The sequence below is a fragment of the Cygnus atratus genome, chromosome 10 (genome assembly GCF_013377495.2).
Source record: "Cygnus atratus isolate AKBS03 ecotype Queensland, Australia chromosome 10, CAtr_DNAZoo_HiC_assembly, whole genome shotgun sequence".
In the NCBI taxonomy this organism is placed as follows: Eukaryota; Metazoa; Chordata; class Aves; order Anseriformes; family Anatidae; genus Cygnus; species Cygnus atratus.
This window is the reverse complement of record NC_066371.1, coordinates 9,257,566-9,276,553: the sequence shown is the minus strand read 5'-3', so window position 1 is coordinate 9,276,553 and position 18,988 is coordinate 9,257,566. Positions and strand designations below refer to the sequence as shown.

Below are 18,988 nucleotides of genomic sequence, written 5' to 3'. Positions count from 1 at the left end.
GGTAACCTCTCAGGTTTTCTGTCTTGACAGGTATTATCATATGCTGGGGCTGGGTATGGGAGAGAAGAACGCGGGGCAGAACGTGACAGCCATTGTTTTATTTTCTTCAGTTTGAAATATACAGTGTTTTATATATTCTAGAATCTGGAGAATCCAGAAGCACATGAAAGTAGCCATCAGCTACAGTTGAAAGCTGCAGCTCCAGCAAATGTTATAAAATGTCACTACAGGAGAAGGTACATGTGAACAGGAGCACTAAAGAGAAGAATTAGGGACACAGAGAACTTGTACACAGGCTGAATAGACAGTAAAAGTGACAGATAAACACATCATAATCAGTATTAATCATGGAAAATGGGAACGAATTCTTCACGGTAGAAGAAGGGTGGAAGAGTAGAAGTATGAAGTGGTTCTGATACCATCCAGTAGATGGGACATAGACTTATTGTGAATTGACAGGAACCGCATTCTAAAACAAACAGTAATTTCAGCAGATCTGTAGACATAAATGAAATCCTTTTGCTAAAAAAGTCTGCTCAACCACAGTTCAAGGAATGTTCCCAAAGTACCTACTATTTTGCGCTTGATCATATGTAGAGGAATTTTTGCATGCAGAGGGGTTACAGACAACTCCTTGTGGACCGTTGATAAATACAATCTTCTTTTAATATTTCCTAAATCAGTTATCCTGCAAAATAAAAGCAGGAGAGAACAGAATGGATCTTTGTCAATTCAATAATCTAGTATCTTTGACAATCACAAAAAAACCCCGTTATTGATATGCAGAACCTTTATGTCAGTGATAGCAACAGAGAATTTAAGAATTACTTCTTTTACAAGATGAGTAATGAGATTTCTTTCTCAAATTCAACCTTGGTGGCTATATTCCTGCATATATCAAATCACTTTACATGCTAATTTTATTTCAACAGTCTACACTCTTCCCTAGATTTCCATAGCCCTTCAGACTATGAAAGAATTCAATTTGTTTGAAGTGAGAACCCAGTACCCTTTAATAATCACACTTGTTTCTGCCCCTTACGCTTGTGTTATCTTGGGACACACTGTCACCTGCTAACTAGAAAAACATTATTTGCTTTCTTTTCCTAAAAATGCCTCTGTCATTTTATACAGACTCTTTGTTGGCTTAAAAATAAGACATTGTCTGATCGTTTCACTTTCTGAGCACATACCTTCAAATGGGAAACATAATACAGAAGTTTATTGCTCACTATTCAGGTCATCTCACAGTGACACCAAGGACACTGAATTCGAACATTTCTAATAGATTTAGACCACAGCTGTGATCACAAAGATTAGGTTTGCTTTAAACTGATAAAGAGACTGCTTATGCTTATGCTTTCTTCAAGTTTTGTGAGCAGCACAATGTTGATATTGCCCAGCAATACCACCCTGTGATACTGGAGAACAGACTTTAAAGGGTGCAATCTCTGTGGGGAAACGATGATTAATTTACCTATTATTTTTGAACAAGCCCATTTTTAACAGATGGGTATTTCTCTATAATTAGCAGTCCCTCTGACAAGAGGACAAATAATTACAATAAACAACTTTCTGTCAGTTCTCATTTCTTAGAAAAAGTAATTACTCAAAAATAATTATGATTTAAATGCTGAGTTCTACTTTAAAATTGTGAGACTACCTTGTAGGCTACACATTTTTTAAATGAAAACACTTTTTAATTAGCAAGGCCTACCTGTAGCTGAACTAATGAAATGCTGTCACCCAGAATTTGGTGATAAACATCCTGAAATGTTCTTAGGATTCCTTGAGTCAATTTAGAAAGGCATTAACTCTGGAGCAAGTTACACATTTCATCTATTTTTGTGAATTCAAGATTTCAACCCAGGACAGCATTCAGTTCAAAAAACACTGCAAGTATGTGAAAATTAAAGGGCTCTACTAGTAAGGCTGATAAAAACAGGTTGTTTCCCCAAGTTGTTATGAGCATCAGGCAAAGCAAACGGAGTTCATAGGCCTTACAGATCTTGCTGCTTCTTTGCTCTCCCTTGCTGATCTTTGCCGCCTGATCTTTAACCTATCCATCCTCATAACATTGGTGGGCAAATCACAATGGAGTGGAAGAGTCTACTAGCAGTTTCTTTTGAGAGACTAGCAGTTCCTCAAATAAATTGCATGCACCTCAAAGGCAGGAATTTCACTTCTGTGCCAGGGTAAAGCATTACATCCTCAGCACTGCTATTGAGAGTAGAATTCAGTATCAGCTGCACATATATTTATGAATGGATGAATAATACTATCAACCCCCTGAAAAGTGCTTTCACCATAGGACCTTAAAGTGTCTTACAATGATAGCATTCTGGGCTTGATTTTGCTTTTGAAGAAATTGGGGTAAAATGTGAAATAATTCACCTAATATCATCAGCAAGTTGGCCACATAGCTAAACCTGTGCCCCAGGTCCAGGCCCAGTTCCATCCATCATATTTCATATGATATATAAAATTCTCATATACCCATTGATGAAAAACCCATGGCTGCATTTTTTCAGGAACTCTCTACTCTGCTGTAAATCCTGCTGTTCAGAAGTGCTATGAAAGTAAGGCACCAAAGAATTTTAAAGAACTGAAGTAGCGGTTGTTTGAAACTCCCCCACGTCCTCGTTATGTGTATAGCTGAGCAAGTATGCGGAGGAACCAGGTAGTTGCAGTAACCTGTGTGCTGAAAAACAGACAAAAATACTATTCCCGCTGAAACTCAGTGCTATTCTCAATGGAGAATGTTGCTTTAAATGATGCCATGACAAAACAGTAGGACCCTGAACTTAAACCATGCATATCTCCAAATAACTGGCAATAAAATTTTAATTTCACTTTATAACATTAGTTCAAGAAATATGTTGAAATGACATAGTTTATTTTTGTATGAATATTTTTATCTTTCTCCCTCCTGAAAAATATTAACTGTAATAAAAAGGACATTACTAAATGTACAGCTCATTTGCATTCTGAAGTGCAATACAAGACAGTCATTTAGATAAAAATATACACATTTATATCAGAAATATATGTCTAAAATAAAATGCTTTTTTGTGATGGCATGTATGCTATAAAGAAGAAGCAAACCCTAGATATATAGTTATAATCACACCTAAAGAAGTTTAAAACTTAATTCAGCAGATAAATTTAGAACAATAAAAATATTTATATTCTACAGTATAAACGAGGTAAACATTTGAAGAAGGGGCAAAATCAGAGAAAGAAGATGGTCTTAACATTCTATAAAATAATTTATGTCCTTGTAGAAGAAAATAATTATTCAGGAATTGGTGAAACTTTGACTCTTCAGTTACATTGTTTCTTGGAAAATAAAGTGAAATAAATGTCTGATGAAACTCTTATCTGAAATATTTCAGACAATGGGAGTTAGAAATTTAGAACTCTCACTTGCAAAATGATTCAAGAGTACTTGTGTTGAAACTCAACCTTTTTTTTCCTGTTATCGAAAAGCATCACCTATGTTAAACCTAAAAAGAAGAAACATCTGTACTACAGTTCTTGATTTTCAAAGATGTATTTAAAAAAATCTATATAAGAGTTAATGTATTTTTATTACATCTGTGTTTGAGTATTTATATCTAAGGGTCAGACATGTGATAGAAAAGTAATGAGACCATGTTGAGAAAAATGAGGTAGTCAACAGGAAAATCAACCTCATTTATTATAATATTCCTGTGATCAGCAGGTGCATAACTCTCCCAGCTATGGCCATTAACTGCATTCATTTCACACTTAACATCTACATTTGCAAAACATTTGAAAGTAAAATTACCTTCCAACTCAATTTTCAATTTTATTTTATATAGTCTACTTTGATTGACTGTTCTCCTCACAATGGTAACTATAGTGAGATTGCAAGTAAATAGTAGCAACTACCCAAGAGTATAGATAAACTCATCTTCTCCGATTACCTATTCACTTTGCTGTATGTATAATAATTTATAACCATTTGTTAATGTTCAATTCAAGGCTTAAAATGAACTTGAAAAAATGACGTTGGACTGTTGAAAGGATGCTTCATTTATCAAGGCTCACTTGTTCTTAAAATGAAAGTGTTTTTCTCCTTATAAATGACTTAACCTGGAAGTTTACCAAACATGAAAGTAGATATTTCATTAATGTTGCTATGCAAAGAGCAACTGTCATACAATTTATTATTATTGGAAATTTCTATATATCCTGGTTGAAATCCAGGCAGAATCCTCCAGTAAATTTTAACTATTAGTATGTTAGCATATTAGGTCTTAGTTATCATAGGGCCTTTTTCTCCGTAAATGCTATGTGATTCACAAATGTCAGATAGTACCATCATCAGCCCCACTTTAAAGATAGAAAAACAAAGGAATAGTAATGGTTAAGTGATTTGCCATGGTCACAGATTCTTAAATTTGCTTTTTTTCAGGAATGGTCTGTATTTCATTCATGTTGTACTTTATTCGCTACTTGTAAATTGGTCTTGTATGAGATATTATCTTATTGAACTGTCTGTCTGATCTTCTGAAATCCAGAGCACTGTATTCTGCCCTCATTAAAACAGACTTAGTTATGTTGATAATCAATCAAATCTCTACAAAATAAAAGATTGAGATTTATACGTCACATAGGCCTAGGGAACAAGATGCAAAGAACCATCTTTCTTTTTATATACTGGAATTTTCTATGTTGATAATCTTTTTCTGGAGACAATTAAGGAAAAAAACCAACAACAACAAAAACCAACACAAGTCCCCTTAAACAGTATCCATAAAAAGGCAGTACTACAGGTGGCCGGTTCAGAAAGAGAATCATGAAATCTGATTGCTAGAATAGAAAAGCTTTCCAAATGTTAGCAATTATGAAGAAATTGTGATTCCTGAGCTCTCTCTGCAAGATATTGACATATTTGCAATCAATTTAACTGAATGATCTGATATTTTCAATGATCAAGAATAATTTGTTGTAAAAGCTTCATTACACATAGAACTTCACAAATTTTCCCAATCTCCCCCCCAAAAAAAACACTGTGGAAATGGTCACTGATATTTTCTTACATGTTCTGGAATCTTCTATAAATATTTTAACATCTTGGTTTTGATACCTGCTCATTCATGTGGCTCTTTCTCTCATTTTCAAGTATTTAGTAAATTCTTTTTTATGGCATGGTGGTATGTTCCTCTGAAGCACAGCCAGCTGTGTCAAATGATTTAGAAAACTGTAATTCTAGAAAATAGGTTTTGATTTGTTCAGTATAGACAAAGTACTCTAATGAGTATTAATATGTGGAAAGTTTAGTGCATATATCTTTTCCAGAATCAAATTATCCTTATAATGCAGTTATTTATGCCTGTAACTAATTCCGTTGTGTATTTTCTTTAGTTTATTGACTGTTATTCTTTTCACTTTATTTTTCGTTCCGTGAATTTATCTACTCAAGAGAGACAATCAGTCTTTTCATGTTTACAAAGACAAAGAAAAGGTTATGTTCACACCTGCTATATGTAATAGACCTCTTAAATACAGACACATTTCTCACATTTAAACCTTTTATTCTAATTACTGAATTATGTGAATTGCTAAGAATTTTGCCTTTAAAACTACACAACTAAGTTTTCTTGCTAACACTGGTTCCTACATTTACCTTCCTTGACATATGAACATCCTGAACAACAAACCCTACCAACCAAACATACACGATTCAATTTACTCCATGTTATTTAAAGTGATGCACCAGCTAAAATACACATAATCAATATTTTTCTTTACTTTATAAAGTCTTAGAGCACAGCTATTTATTCTGTAATATCACCAGGACATCAACTATTCAGAACCCCAGAGTTTATGTATTAGTCAGAATCAGATATCACGCTAGTCTTCTTTGCTTTAATTCTGCCAGGATATGATGGCTTTTTATTTTTTTTTTTAATTCTTGTAAGTTACTATAAAAAGACTATCATCAAAATAACTGAAGATGATAACACTCAACTTTTTAGCCACCTGGGCCTCCAGGCATGAGTAATTTCATCAGTGTTTCAGGATGTGTATTCAGCACCACCATCCTCATTTTTCTTTCCAACCTTAGAAAACGTGTACATTTACAAACAAATTTTGAACCTACAGTTTTTAATATTTTTTTTGTTATAAAAACATGATAAACTTATTCTGATTTCTCCCCTTCAATAACTGAAGAAACAAGAAATTACCCACTTGAGAATATTCTTGTTCTGCAGCTGCAAAATACCTGACAATACTCTAGAAAAAGGCTCAAAACCTTCAACAATGAAAAAAGTCTTTCTCCGTGCCTCATGTTTTATACTGATTATTTGAATGAACAATGGAACTATTGATATAAGAAGACTTAGAATAGGTTTACAGCTGCAGAAGCAGTGAAAGTCATCAAATGTGAGAAATTAGACATATCTGCAGAATAAAGCTAACAGATTTATCCTGACCAGGGGGAGGAAAAATACCTATCTTCTTTCAGAGCAAATGCTAATGTAACTAGTGACTTATTTTTAAACCAGGCCTGTGAATTTTGTTTTCAATTCTATACTAATTTCATGAATTCTTTTTTATATCTGACAAGTAGGACAAATTTATAACCACTCCAATTTTCAGTGTTTTGGATGTTTAAAAGTATCATTCAACAATGAGTTAGTTAACTCTCTGTAGTGTACTTTCAAAATAACTTGATAAATATTACTCCCACAACTTGTATGAAAGAACTTGGGGGAAGAAAAAAGGCAGATCGAATTCCAAGGACATATACAAGGCTACACGGCATTTCAGTACATAACCAGAAACAGAACTCTAACTCTTGTTCGTGCCTCAGATAACTCTACTTTTCTCTGTTGGGAGGGGGGAAATCTATGGTACAATTTAAAGGTCTGTTTTCTCACATCAACAACTCTACTTGTTTGCTGTAAAACTTATTATACGACTTACTAATTTCCCATGATACCTAACATCTAATAAAAACACATCAGAAATAAAGTATGACAAATGACTGGCATTACAGTATTTTAAGAAGAATGAATGTATGTGTGCTTGACAAGATGCCACGCAGAAGTGCTAGCACCTGCACATGTCCATATATTGGGAACTAAACCAAGAATGCGAACACAAGCCAGATGCTGTTTTCTTTTATGCACAAATATTTTCCAAACATTGAGCTACTTTTGCTTTTTCAGAAAGGTAGCAAAATCCATAATACTGAGAATTTAACAACCAGCTACTACATTTACAACAGATGGCTATATCCAGTATTACTAACAGCTTTGCTATTATTTGCTTCAAAAAGGCTGCATAAATTACATGCTCCCCACCTTATTTCAGATTTTATTATGCTTCACCAAATTCTTCATCCACAAATTATTTTACACATTTGTTAGGCAGATCAATACATTGACTGTTAATGTGGTGATACTCATCTATTCATGCCCTCTAACAAAGTATCTACATTTCTACTTAATTTTTTTCCAAAGAAAAGGCAAGACAGATAATTTAAACAGTTGTTTGCACATTCAGTATTTATGACAGGAATCTCGCATGACTGGTTGATTAGGAGCAAGTTAGAAGGTTTAGCTCAGCTGATGCCAGCAGTGATGGATGGCCTTGAAGAAATTCTTGTCTGCTGATCAGATAAGTCACAGAGTAAAATGCAGAAGAGAGGATGAAGCTCAAACTATATTCATACTATTTCTATTTACGCAGAATGGGAGGGGAAGGAATGTACCATAAAGCATCATTTGCTGCTGTTATAAATCTTGCCAAAGTGTTTTTTACTTAAAAGTAAATTTGCAGGTATGATGGCTTGGTATGCTATGAATTTTCACATAAAGCTACTCAAAGATTCAGTAGTAAGACTATATTATAAGTACATAGCCAGACTATGTAAAAAACTGTCTTGGGCCATTGAACTCCAGGAAGCACCAGCACAATCAATATTCTGTCCACAAACAAGCAATAGATTCCTTTCAAAACATTTGAAATAAAAAGAACTGAATGGCAGTCACTTATTACTAGTATGTATAAGCAACAAGAAGCAAGAAGGACTTGCCTTCATTAATTACTGGATTATCAGGAGTCTGCTAAAATAAAATACAGTGTCTATTTTGCAAGTATTTGCACAGAGTTTATTGGTACATCAATAAATTACAGTTGATTTCTAATACAAAACATTAATTTTTTGAAATAAGTTTCTATCATCTTCTGCATATACACCTTTAGGTAGCTTTGGTTACTTTGAATGCATAAGCATAATTTTATTATAACATAATTAAGTAGTGAAACAGTTACACTGAATTAAACATTTATTATTTCATAAAAATTCAGTGGAAATGTATTAAGACAGATTACTTCATCAACATAGACAATGAAACCACTGCATGTAAGAGGAAAGAGAATTATGATTTGTATCAGGTTGTCTGATAATACTGATTTAGAATCTGGAAGGTTAACAGAAAAAAGAAAAGAAGTAAAAAATAAAAGTTACAACTATTTAAATATATTGAATTTATATAGTAAATATAGTCAAATACAGTAATGTAGTGTATGCTTATATATGCTATATATAGCAAATACAAATGCAATGGGAGGTAACAAGAAAGGCAATGAGAAAATGTAAAGCCTAGATACAAGCTCAAAAGAGAAAGTGCAAAGAAAGAGGGAAGAGGCAGTAGAAAATTAGAGTTCTCATGTTTATTAAAAAAAAAAGAAGAAGAAATAAAAGCAAGTGATAAAAAAGGGAAAATGAAAGAGGAAGAATTGCAGAAAAGTTCTTGATAAGAGGTATAGATGAATGACCAGAAGTACCCTGAAGAACCAAACCCAGTACAAAACCATAGGCAATCTGAAGATACGTTCCTGAACCTGGCACTAAGCCTCTGCCATCTGTCTACAGAATGCCTATGAGAAGCAAATCTGTGTACTTGATTTCTGCTTACTGCATGACTTATCTTGTTTATTTAGTCCCTTTTGCTAAACACTTTTAGAAGTAATACAGCAATTAAAACCATAGGAGCAGAAAGTGTAAGCAGAACTACACTCAGGAAATTCATCAAAGAACAGAGAAGTTACAGAAAGACAAACAAAAATAAAATTCAGCACTGAGTTTACCCAGTTTAATTACATATCATTTAACTCATCTATTCTTGCAGGGCTTCTAATGACGTAATATTTCTTTTGTTAATCTAATTATTAGAATATTTCTTTTTCCCCTAAAGCAAAGGACCCTGGAATAGTGATTGATAAATTTCTTATGAATTTTCGGGAGACCCCTGTGAGCCAATATTTTGTTTGATAAATTCACGTCTCATTTCTTCAGTCTTACCATCTTCATTCACGATTTTAAGAATCTTTTCAATCTTCAGAGGAATGTCAGTAGTTAAAATATCCAAGAAATAATGATCTCATTAGCTTAATTACTTCTTATTGACTTGGTAAGTCATTGTGCTTTAATGGAAAATCTGCCATTACAATTAATGGTTGCAATCAGGCATCCACTTTACATTAAGCATTCAAGGAAATTTTATGCATCTTACAGTAACTCAGTGGAGAAGTCTTGTCCCATTGGCACAAAAATCTGAAGTGTCAGAAACTGCTGGATCAGTCCCACTAGAAACAGAAAAAAATTAAATATGCTGTGTGCACACAAATACACCTTTCACCATCAAGCATTTCAACGTTGTACGATACAGTTTTGCTCTTGCAATACTGTTTCCCAATGTTCACAAAACACATGAACATGAAAAAAAAAATTCAAACTGCAGTGAAAGTGTTGTTTTAGAGGTTTCATCTGTGTCATTAGAGAAGTTCTCATGAAAATAAAAGGAACCGATTTTTTATGTACACTTATATTGTGTTCCAAGAGCATGTGAACCAAATATCCTGTAACAATTATAAAATAAAGCAATACGTTCATATCAAGATTATCTTAAAACTATATGAAGCTTCCTTTTACATTTGTGACAATGTAAACCTTACTAAACAACTTTAAAAAGATCTTGAGTAAAAATGCAATCCAGATCACTGCAACAATGCTCAATGGCGTATTCTGATTTTTACAACAATCACGCTTAACCGAGGCAATAAACACAAGAAAACTTTCGGGATCCAGGGAATCCTGGAATTTGGGGAAAAACAGGTAGTACAAAGCTGTGTGAATTGAACGTTCTATGGTTTTGTTAGCTATTCCACCCATGAGGATATGGGCTGGTCTTCATTGACTTAGCAAGACTCAACAGCAACAATATTTCTTCTTCTGAAAAATGCCAATTCAAAACTTCTTTCTTTTGTGGGTCAAATAACATTTTAAGATTTCAAATTATATTTGTGTACATAATGTCTTTTATTCTGGAAGAGCATTCCAAATTTACAGTACAACTGGCAGATCGTATATTTGACAGAAATGAAATACTTAAGGCACACACCTGAAGACAGAATGAGACAGAGAGACAGAATGGTAAGAGATGGGAATTTGGCTACAGTATTGCAGCACTAGCTAAAGTTGATTTGAAACCAAACTATTTTTAGCAGTGATAATGCACAGCAGTAATTCTCAAGCCTCGTTTTAGGCTGTAATAGTTTATTTTAGGTTTGGCAATAAACAAATTAAGGTTGGATTTCTCAGAAAGATACATTAGTCTAATATTTACAATACTGAATATAATACTAAAACTTCTTTTAGGAAAATCAGATTACTTTTCAAGGCCTTAGTGCATAACCAGACTAAACTTCTCATTTATTATTTTTTCTGTATGTTTGAGAAAAATTGTATTAATTGGTAATTAAATACCATGCATGAGAAGTATATTTGACGATTCCTACTTTAATCAATTAAAATCACCATCTCAATTTTTCTTCAAAAGCATGTGGTTAAACCTAAAACAGCTTGGTTCATTACTACAAGCCCTATAACACACAACACCCTGCAGCGGAATTTAAGGCATGAATTAAGATGATTGCTGTATGTTCTCTGCAACACAAATTGCTTTGATTTTGGGGCTTTGTTTTGGTGCAAATGATGGGGCTTAATTCCTTCCAATAAATGTTATGATTTTGATTTAAACAAGTGGAAGATCTAGCTCTTACACAACATACTTGACTACAATAATGTGTGCTAAGACCTTTGACTCAATAACAAAGACATACTTGAATAAGAAATGTAAAAATATAGCATTATTCACACCACTTTTGGGGATTTTTTTGAGTGAAAAGTCACCACACCATAGTGATTTCAGTTAATACAAAATTCATGTATAGTGATAATATCTTTTATTAGACAAATTGATGAAGTAGAAATAAGAAAAGACAAGTGCTCTAACACACATGTCCTGAAAACTTATCTATCTTTTCCAACTGCACCAGTTATTCTGACAGAATCAGAAGTTGTTTGCCAGACATCAGTCTGTAGCAGGATCAGATACAGAAGCAAACCAGAAGAATTAGGACAATATGCAGCAACCAAGGATCTTCCCTTAAGAACTTTAACACAGCATTTCTATACCTTTTACTTATTTGTGCTGACCTGCTAAAAAATTAATGAAAAAACCACTTTGCTAATGCTGAACTAAACTCAGAATAAAGGAGAATAATACAAGTTTGACATTCCAATATATGACTGCTTTAATAATCAGAACAGCATCATGGACATTTAGTTCTTTGACACTTACGAGCTTGTTTAGTTTCCTTTGGTAGCTGCATTCTGTTGATTTGACTGCTTCCTTCAAGTACAAAAACAAAGCCCTTTATTTCTTTATCATATTCCTACAAAAAGAAACGAACAAACAAACATAAGCATCCTAATATAATTCTTAATCTTAAAAAGAAAGTTTCATTCACATTTTTCTAAGTTTTATACTCTAGGTTTAATAAATTTCTTAAAAACTTACTTTCCATATAGCTGAAGGATTGCCAAAAATCTTCCATTTTGCTCCTGGGTTCTTGCCTTGAGCACTGAATATTTCAACAAATGGACCACCCTATGATAAAACGGTTTAAGGATGCATCAACCAACCAAATGTTCAGCACAGAATCATCACCGGTCAAGAGTACCAGTGATGTACCAAATACAATCCCACCCCACACCAGAGTCGGTATTACTGATCAGTCAGACAATAGCGTATTAACAGCCTCTAGACTACTACAATATAGCAATGCATATAGTCAATATTTATCTTTATTAGAAGATCAGAACATAAATTTGAAGCAATATCATGAAATATATATATATTTCATGAAATATTTCATGAAATATATATATATATTTCATTCTCTAGCAAAATTATTGTAAAAATTCTAAAAATATGCTGAAGATTTCCAATTTATACTTAGATATACTTTATTTCTACAACTCACCAAATAAAGTGAATTTAAAACATACTGTTAAATGATCAAAAAAATTGTTGCATGTTTGATGTTTTGTCTAACATCCTAAGGAAATTAAGTTTACAGAGTCATGCTGGTTCTGTTTACATGTGTGAGTATGTCAAAGACATTTCCCTGTAACTTTTCTACTAGTTACCAAATTCCAGCCTGATTTGACAGAACAGTTCACGAAACATATAAAGACATCAAAGAATTTAACCATAAGCATTTAGGGAAGCAGGCTTTATCAGCTGTTCTTATGGAATTATCTGCTTCAGTGTTTTTCACAATTGATGTCACAGAAGATGTCTTCTGATGTACTCAGGCTATGGTTTGATCAGCATTTTTTCAGCATTATGGTCAACCTAATCAATCACTACAACTTTGTCTCTCCCTTCTCACTTCTAGTTGTATGCACTTCCCAATACTCTTTATGCTCAGCTGCCCAAACAATTGTACAGAAGTCATTATGAGCAAGAGGGGCGAGCAGTCGTGCCAGCAAAATAAATGCTTCAAATTATGCTTTCAGAGAACATCAACTCTGTACCGTATATAAATTATTTCCCCCCCATGCCTGACAGATAACCCCGGTGACTACACTTACTAAGTTCTAAGGAGATTAAAAATGGCATTCCATAAACAGCATCCATAAAATATATTTTTAATTCATAATGGATGAAAAAGAATTTAAAAAATATGATGTACTATCGATTTAAAAAGTTATCAGACATATTTAAGGACTATAGGACCAAGCTGTCAGAAAGTTGTAAAATATTCTTAACTGCCAATGTATGTATGTTTGTAACAAATCTTTTGGATCAAACAATTGGAATTTTCTCCAAAATAGAAACAGGTACATATCGTTAACGCTGCAGCCCTTGAGTAGGCCCTGGCTTGATGTTAAAATAACTGAACAGGACATGGAAAACTACTACTGGACACAACATGAAAAAATGCTGAACATAACAAGCACTGATGTGAGAAGCTGACAGAAGTTACTGACAGTGCCGTGATGGATGGCTGGATCTTGTGGATGGCTGAGGAGGAGTTATACAAGAAACTGTTAAACTCCATGAACAACGGAGTTGGAGGGCAGTATGAGGCATCTTTTGGGGACTGCACTCCTACAAGGCCAACAGCACCTAAGTGCCCATATCATTAATACCATATAAAGCTGCGATAGTCTACGTAACAGCACCAGAAATATGTTTCAGGTACAGATGTAGAACATCTGGGACTACTGTGAAAAAGTAATTGGGGTGGGTTGATTTCTTGGGAGGGGACTGGTGTAGAGAAAGGGAAGTAGAGTAGTGAAAAGGAAGGCCAAGAAACAGAAAATGTGATACTAAAGTTTGTGAACAATATGACTGTGCTGGCCGGTGGTACCTCACAGGTAACCTGTGCTGGACCAGGAAGAGAAACCAACCGCCCTGTTCCGACTATACTTTAAGAGCTGGGCCTGCTTCCATGACTGGATGGGAGCAGACGGGGCGCCTTCCCTAGCCCACAAGGGAACAGGCAGAAAAACAGTCACTGATATCACCATGTCGGTATCCATTCCAGACCTCACAGCATCTGTAGCTACCCGCTATTTCATAACATTTTAATAAAAATACTGAATAATACACTTTCTAAAACATTTCTGTATCTGGACTTTTTGTTCCCCCTGAATAAGCCATTTTAATTGAGTTCTCTCAAAGGTGAAATGGAAGAGGGTAAAAATTAAAACTATTTCTGTTTTACCTGATACTGATTTTTGAACATTTTCCAGCTTTCACAGCAAAAAAAATATTTCAGGTTTTCAATCAGTAAAGACACTTATACACTACCCTGCAAATAAAAATAAAAAAACAAAAACACAAAATTTATATGGGATTTGACATGAAAAAATTCCTATATTGAAACTCGAACAATATTTTAAAAGATACAAATACTATTCTTAAATAGCCTTCATAATAGAATGTATATCAACTGCATCAGACGGCTACCACAAGAGAATCAAGTTCCAAAAACTATTAATATTGATGCTATTTTGGAAAATGTTTTTTTATGCATCAAGTGCTCAATGATACCTTTCCTCACATTCCAAGTTGAAATTGTAATTTTATCATCACCCCTTATTTTTAACAATGAAGGATTCCTCACAGTTTAAAAATGAGTGAAAATTATCTTTAACACACATTTTTTTTATTACTCTTTTTTATCAAGTGCTCACTGGAAAACATCAGAATTCCTTTAAAGAGGGGCTTAACATTTAATATAAAAAAGGAGAATCACATGGAACAGCTGCAATAGAAACCACTCCATCTAGAGATATTTGGCAGAGACTTCTTAGACAAATTATCTTCTTTCAAATTCAGCAGTCTCCTTTGAGGATGATTACTCTAAGACTCAAACCAAACACTTAAGTTATTTTGAGGGCTGCTAAAGTCAATGTGAGTTAAGGGATTTCTGCAGTTGGAGAATCAGAACAGTAGAAAGTAAAGGGATTGATACGGAAGCCTCCCACTTCTCTTTTTGATTGTGCAGAATATTTGCAATTTCATCTGAAGTCAGCAGAATGTGAAGGGCCCCTGAACATAAAAAGCAGTTGTCAGTCTTAATCAGCAACTAGGACCAGTCACAAGAGACAACATGCACCTTCACTGTGGAAACTGAAAGTGCTCATCAACTCAGAGAAAACATTTCAAAAGACTGTGCTTCTAATTCATTTGTTATACCTTGTTTATGTACATTGCTTCAGCTCAGTACAGAGTACTTGCAAAATTAAATTAGTTTTAATTTCTGGAATTTTTTGGAGCCTGAAATTGTTTTTTTTTAAACAGATCAGAAGAATATGCTGACCAGGAGAATGTAAGTATAGCTTCACATGAAGAAAAGTTTAGATGTAATACTGGCCTCTCACAACCAGAGAGCAACAAAAAGTTTAAAATATTATAAGATGATACACAACTGCAAATGAGCTAGAAATTCAGTGACAAATTGCATGACTTCATAAACAATTTACACAGTTGAAAGATTAGAACATCATTCTATTTTAAAAAATGTATCACCATTCATTTAGGAAAATGTGATGAAACCAGTTGATGTTAAACAGCATTCTATTTTAACAAGGAACAATTATTGTAAACCTCCAAGTTGACTGTAAATGAAATAAAAATGGAAAAATATAAACACACAGAAATTAGAAACATGTAGCATGCTGTTACCAGAAACATTAGTTCATTTTCATCCTTTTGATTAGGAAGAAAATGAAATTTAGAAACCATATCATGTGTAACAAGCTTATCAGGCTAAAGCTACTTAGCAAGGTGGACAGCTACAGTATCTGCAAACACTGCTGTAGTTAGAATTACAGAGAAGACATGGAAAGTAATACTTCATTTTCTTCACTGTTCTCTCATAAAGCGTACCTGGCTTTCATAGACTCAGCCCACTAACAAGTACATCATGCATTGCTTTGAAAGAAGATGCAAATAGCTCTGTGTAAGTGCAAAGTGAGTGGAAGCCATGTTGATATATTAACTTGGGTTCAATACCGTGCTAATACTCTTTGCCTTTCAGCAGTGCTTATTAGCTTTGGCTTGACATCACATTAATTTATCTCCACATTGTATTGTATGGAAATAGTTCTCACCTGGTTGGTGCTGAGCATGGAAAAAACACGTGTGCTGGTAAAACACCATGTAGACACACATATTTCACAGAAAAAAAACTTCTGCTAACAATTAGTCCTTAAATTGAAGTGGAGAAAGCATGGTGTAAACTGAAAAGTTCTAATTCAAATGATATGTTTAAGAAAAAGTAGAAAGCATGATCAAATAATCAAAGACTTTCAATGGATCACAGAAAGGGTAGAAATATATATGAAAAGGTAACATCTAGTAAGTGCATAGTATTAAAAAGAAAAAAAAAAAACAACCTCTGAGGTGAAGAACACTTATTGAAGGACTAGAAATCTCATATGACCACTAGAAATCTTTAATTTTCAAATCATCAAATAGAATTCACGGCTTAAAATGTGGCTTAGTACTTAAAATGTGGCTTAGTATTTGTCACCAATGCAGTTGTTTTTGAAACTGACATACATACAGGCTACGTCAATTATTAATTTGCAGAACGTATTTTATATAGATTCAGAAAACTGAAGAGACTCCTAACTATCAAATTCATAACGAGATGGCTCTTTCTAACTTTAGCTAAAAGCCAGCTAGATTCAAAGTTTGTTACCATTTGTGTTGGGACAATTCATACTACAAAGCTGATTACTGTAAATTGATCAGGGAAACACGTGAAAAAGACCGGAAAATTCATAATTGCAATATTTTTCCATTTTCATCACTCCTATTCCTATCCTCTCCATAAAATCAAAAAAAGGGCTTAAAACCCAGAGGAATTATTTTTGAAAAAAGAGGGGCTATTTTAGAAAAAAATCAACAGCATCTTGATATATAAGCCCTCCACTTTTTTTTTTGCATATTTTTCAAATAAATCTTTTTTATGACATCTTAATAGAATGCTGTAAAGTGGCAGTTCTCTCATTTTTCTTTCACAGATCAAGCTTTTTTTTTTTTCCTGAACCATGTACTTTAGTATATCTGCCCAACTAGAAATACAGGCTTAAAGTGTCAGTCGATGACAAACCATGAAGAATAGAAAAATATGGTTTATAAAGTTAAGTGACAATGAAAGATATTTATGTTTGGATGAACAGATTCCTTTCAGAATTTACCTTGAGATGTCTTGAATTGTACACTGACTGATCATTAGTTTTATAATGCTTCCCGCACCAAAAATAAAGTAGCAACAGTCCAAAGGGCCCTTTAACCCTCTTCCTCACAAACCACTCAGGACCCTGCAAAATTACCCCCATCCTATGACACATTCTCATGTATATTTTGTTCTTCCAACTAGAATGTTTCATGCTGTGATATAGCACACTTCAATGGTATTTTGTGTACATGTAGCCCCATGTTTCTAACAATCGGGCCCTTGTAAATTACAAGCAAAAAAGCATTTCACAAACAGTAAACACAGACATACCTTCAGGCTTCTTTAAATTACCTAATACTAAGTACTATTATACCCCATGGGAGAAAGGGAGAGACAGACTCATGCACTCCTAAACTCCTCTGTAGCCATGGCTAGTCCCTTGACTTAAAAGGGACTATTTACACAAGTATATGAGTATACTTTTCTGATCAATTTCCATGTGTTGAAAAAGCTGTGTTTATTTATTTTTCTATTCGAGAGACAAAAGTGTGAAGCAAAGTAAAGTGAACGCGCACCTCCTACTAATTCGCATTGAAAAATGACACAAACACACTATTTTTGGCAGGGAACGTAGGCTTAGACCCAAGACTGTTAATACATATAACTCACCATCATGGGCCCAAAGCCAGTGCTGATTTATGGTAGGCTGGGACACACCAGGGAAAGCAGTTCATCACTGATGAAGGGTTTTAGCATCTTCTAGACAAATGAATTCCACATATTGAATATTTAAAGCTGGGTTTGTAACACTGCTATATATTTTCTCAAAACACAAGTTAACATAATAAATGGGCAAAAAGACCATTAATAAACTATACTAAGACTGCCAGCGTTCCTATGCCTGAAGTGGCGGAGGCAGCCTTTACACGCAACTTGCAGAATTAAGAAGTTAAAAAAAAAAAACAGAATCAAACTTTTCATTTTTAGAAAGATGCGACCGCAAAGCGTTTTGATACGGGGTGATTCAAGCACCGGCATCCCCGCAAATCAGTTTCCCTGCGCCACAACAGGGCCGCGTCCCGCCAGCGTACAGCCGGGCTCCCCCGTCCCTCCGCCGCCGGGGCCGTCCTGAACACCGGCCGGCACGGCCGTGCCGCTCCGGCAAGGCCCCACCGCTGGCCGCGGAGGACCGGGGTCGGTTTGCTCGGGGACCTCAGCCCCCGCCGGGTCTCACCTGGCCGATGGTGGCTGGGGACGAGGCCGCACCTACAGCAGGGGCGGGCCCAGGGCTCGCCGAGAGGCGGGGATGAGCGGGGAGGAAGCCGTTGGAAATGGCGGCGCGCGCGAAGCGGCCAGATCGCTGGGTGATGGCGGCCGGGCGTTGGGTGCCCTCGGCCGCGAGCTCGAGTGAGGGGACTGGGGGTCTCCCGGTGGTGGCAGGGCTGCCCGCAGGCCTCTCACCGAGTGGATAAAAACTGGCCAAGCGTGAGGGCTGCTGGCCCTCGGAAAAGGCTGTGCTGGTCCCCATGCAGGGTGCCAGAGAGTCCTTTATTATTTATATTTTCTTCCTCTGAGAAGAATGCGGGAAGCTATGAACTGGAGCAGCTGCGTAAAAGCCCTTGGTCTTTATGGAATTAATTAGACTTGTGGATCATGCATTTTTCTCTTAGGAGATGAGCACAGCACCATTAGTTTAATGTTGTCAGGAATAAGTCTTGAAGGCTTCAAAAGCCTCTGGGAAGAGGTCACAGGGAACCAGTTTGATCCAGGGTTTTGGAATAGCACTCACAGAAGATCATTCCTTGAAATCACCACTCTTTATCACGGCATTTCCTTATGAAACTTCATAGCCTTTTCACACACATGCAAATAAATAATTGAATACCCCCTTCTC

At 35.2% G+C, this 18,988-nt stretch overlaps 1 protein-coding gene across 5 annotated transcripts in view; it reads right to left on the bottom strand.

The window, feature by feature from the left end:
- CFAP20DC (CFAP20 domain containing) overlaps positions 1–18,396 on the bottom strand; it is a 69,374-nt gene extending 50,978 nt beyond the window's left edge. Inside the window, exons 1-7 of one of the 5 annotated variants that reach the window (XM_035546661.2) lie at positions 18,329–18,396; positions 17,764–17,853; positions 14,125–14,211; positions 11,907–11,996; positions 11,688–11,781; positions 9,558–9,630; positions 574–688 (exon numbers count right to left, since the gene is read on the bottom strand). In XM_035546661.2, the coding sequence (XP_035402554.1) occupies positions 574–688; positions 9,558–9,630; positions 11,688–11,781; positions 11,907–11,996; positions 14,125–14,145 (393 nt within the window). In that variant the 5' untranslated portion in view covers positions 14,146–14,211; positions 17,764–17,853; positions 18,329–18,396. Of the gene's footprint in view, positions 1–573; positions 689–9,557; positions 9,631–11,687; positions 11,782–11,906; positions 11,997–14,124; positions 14,212–17,763; positions 18,038–18,328 lie in introns of those variants that run through there. The other 4 variants (XM_050712722.1, XM_050712723.1, XM_035546662.1 and 1 more) reach the window with 4 other exon arrangements.
- Positions 18,397–18,988: the final 592 nt, after the last annotated feature.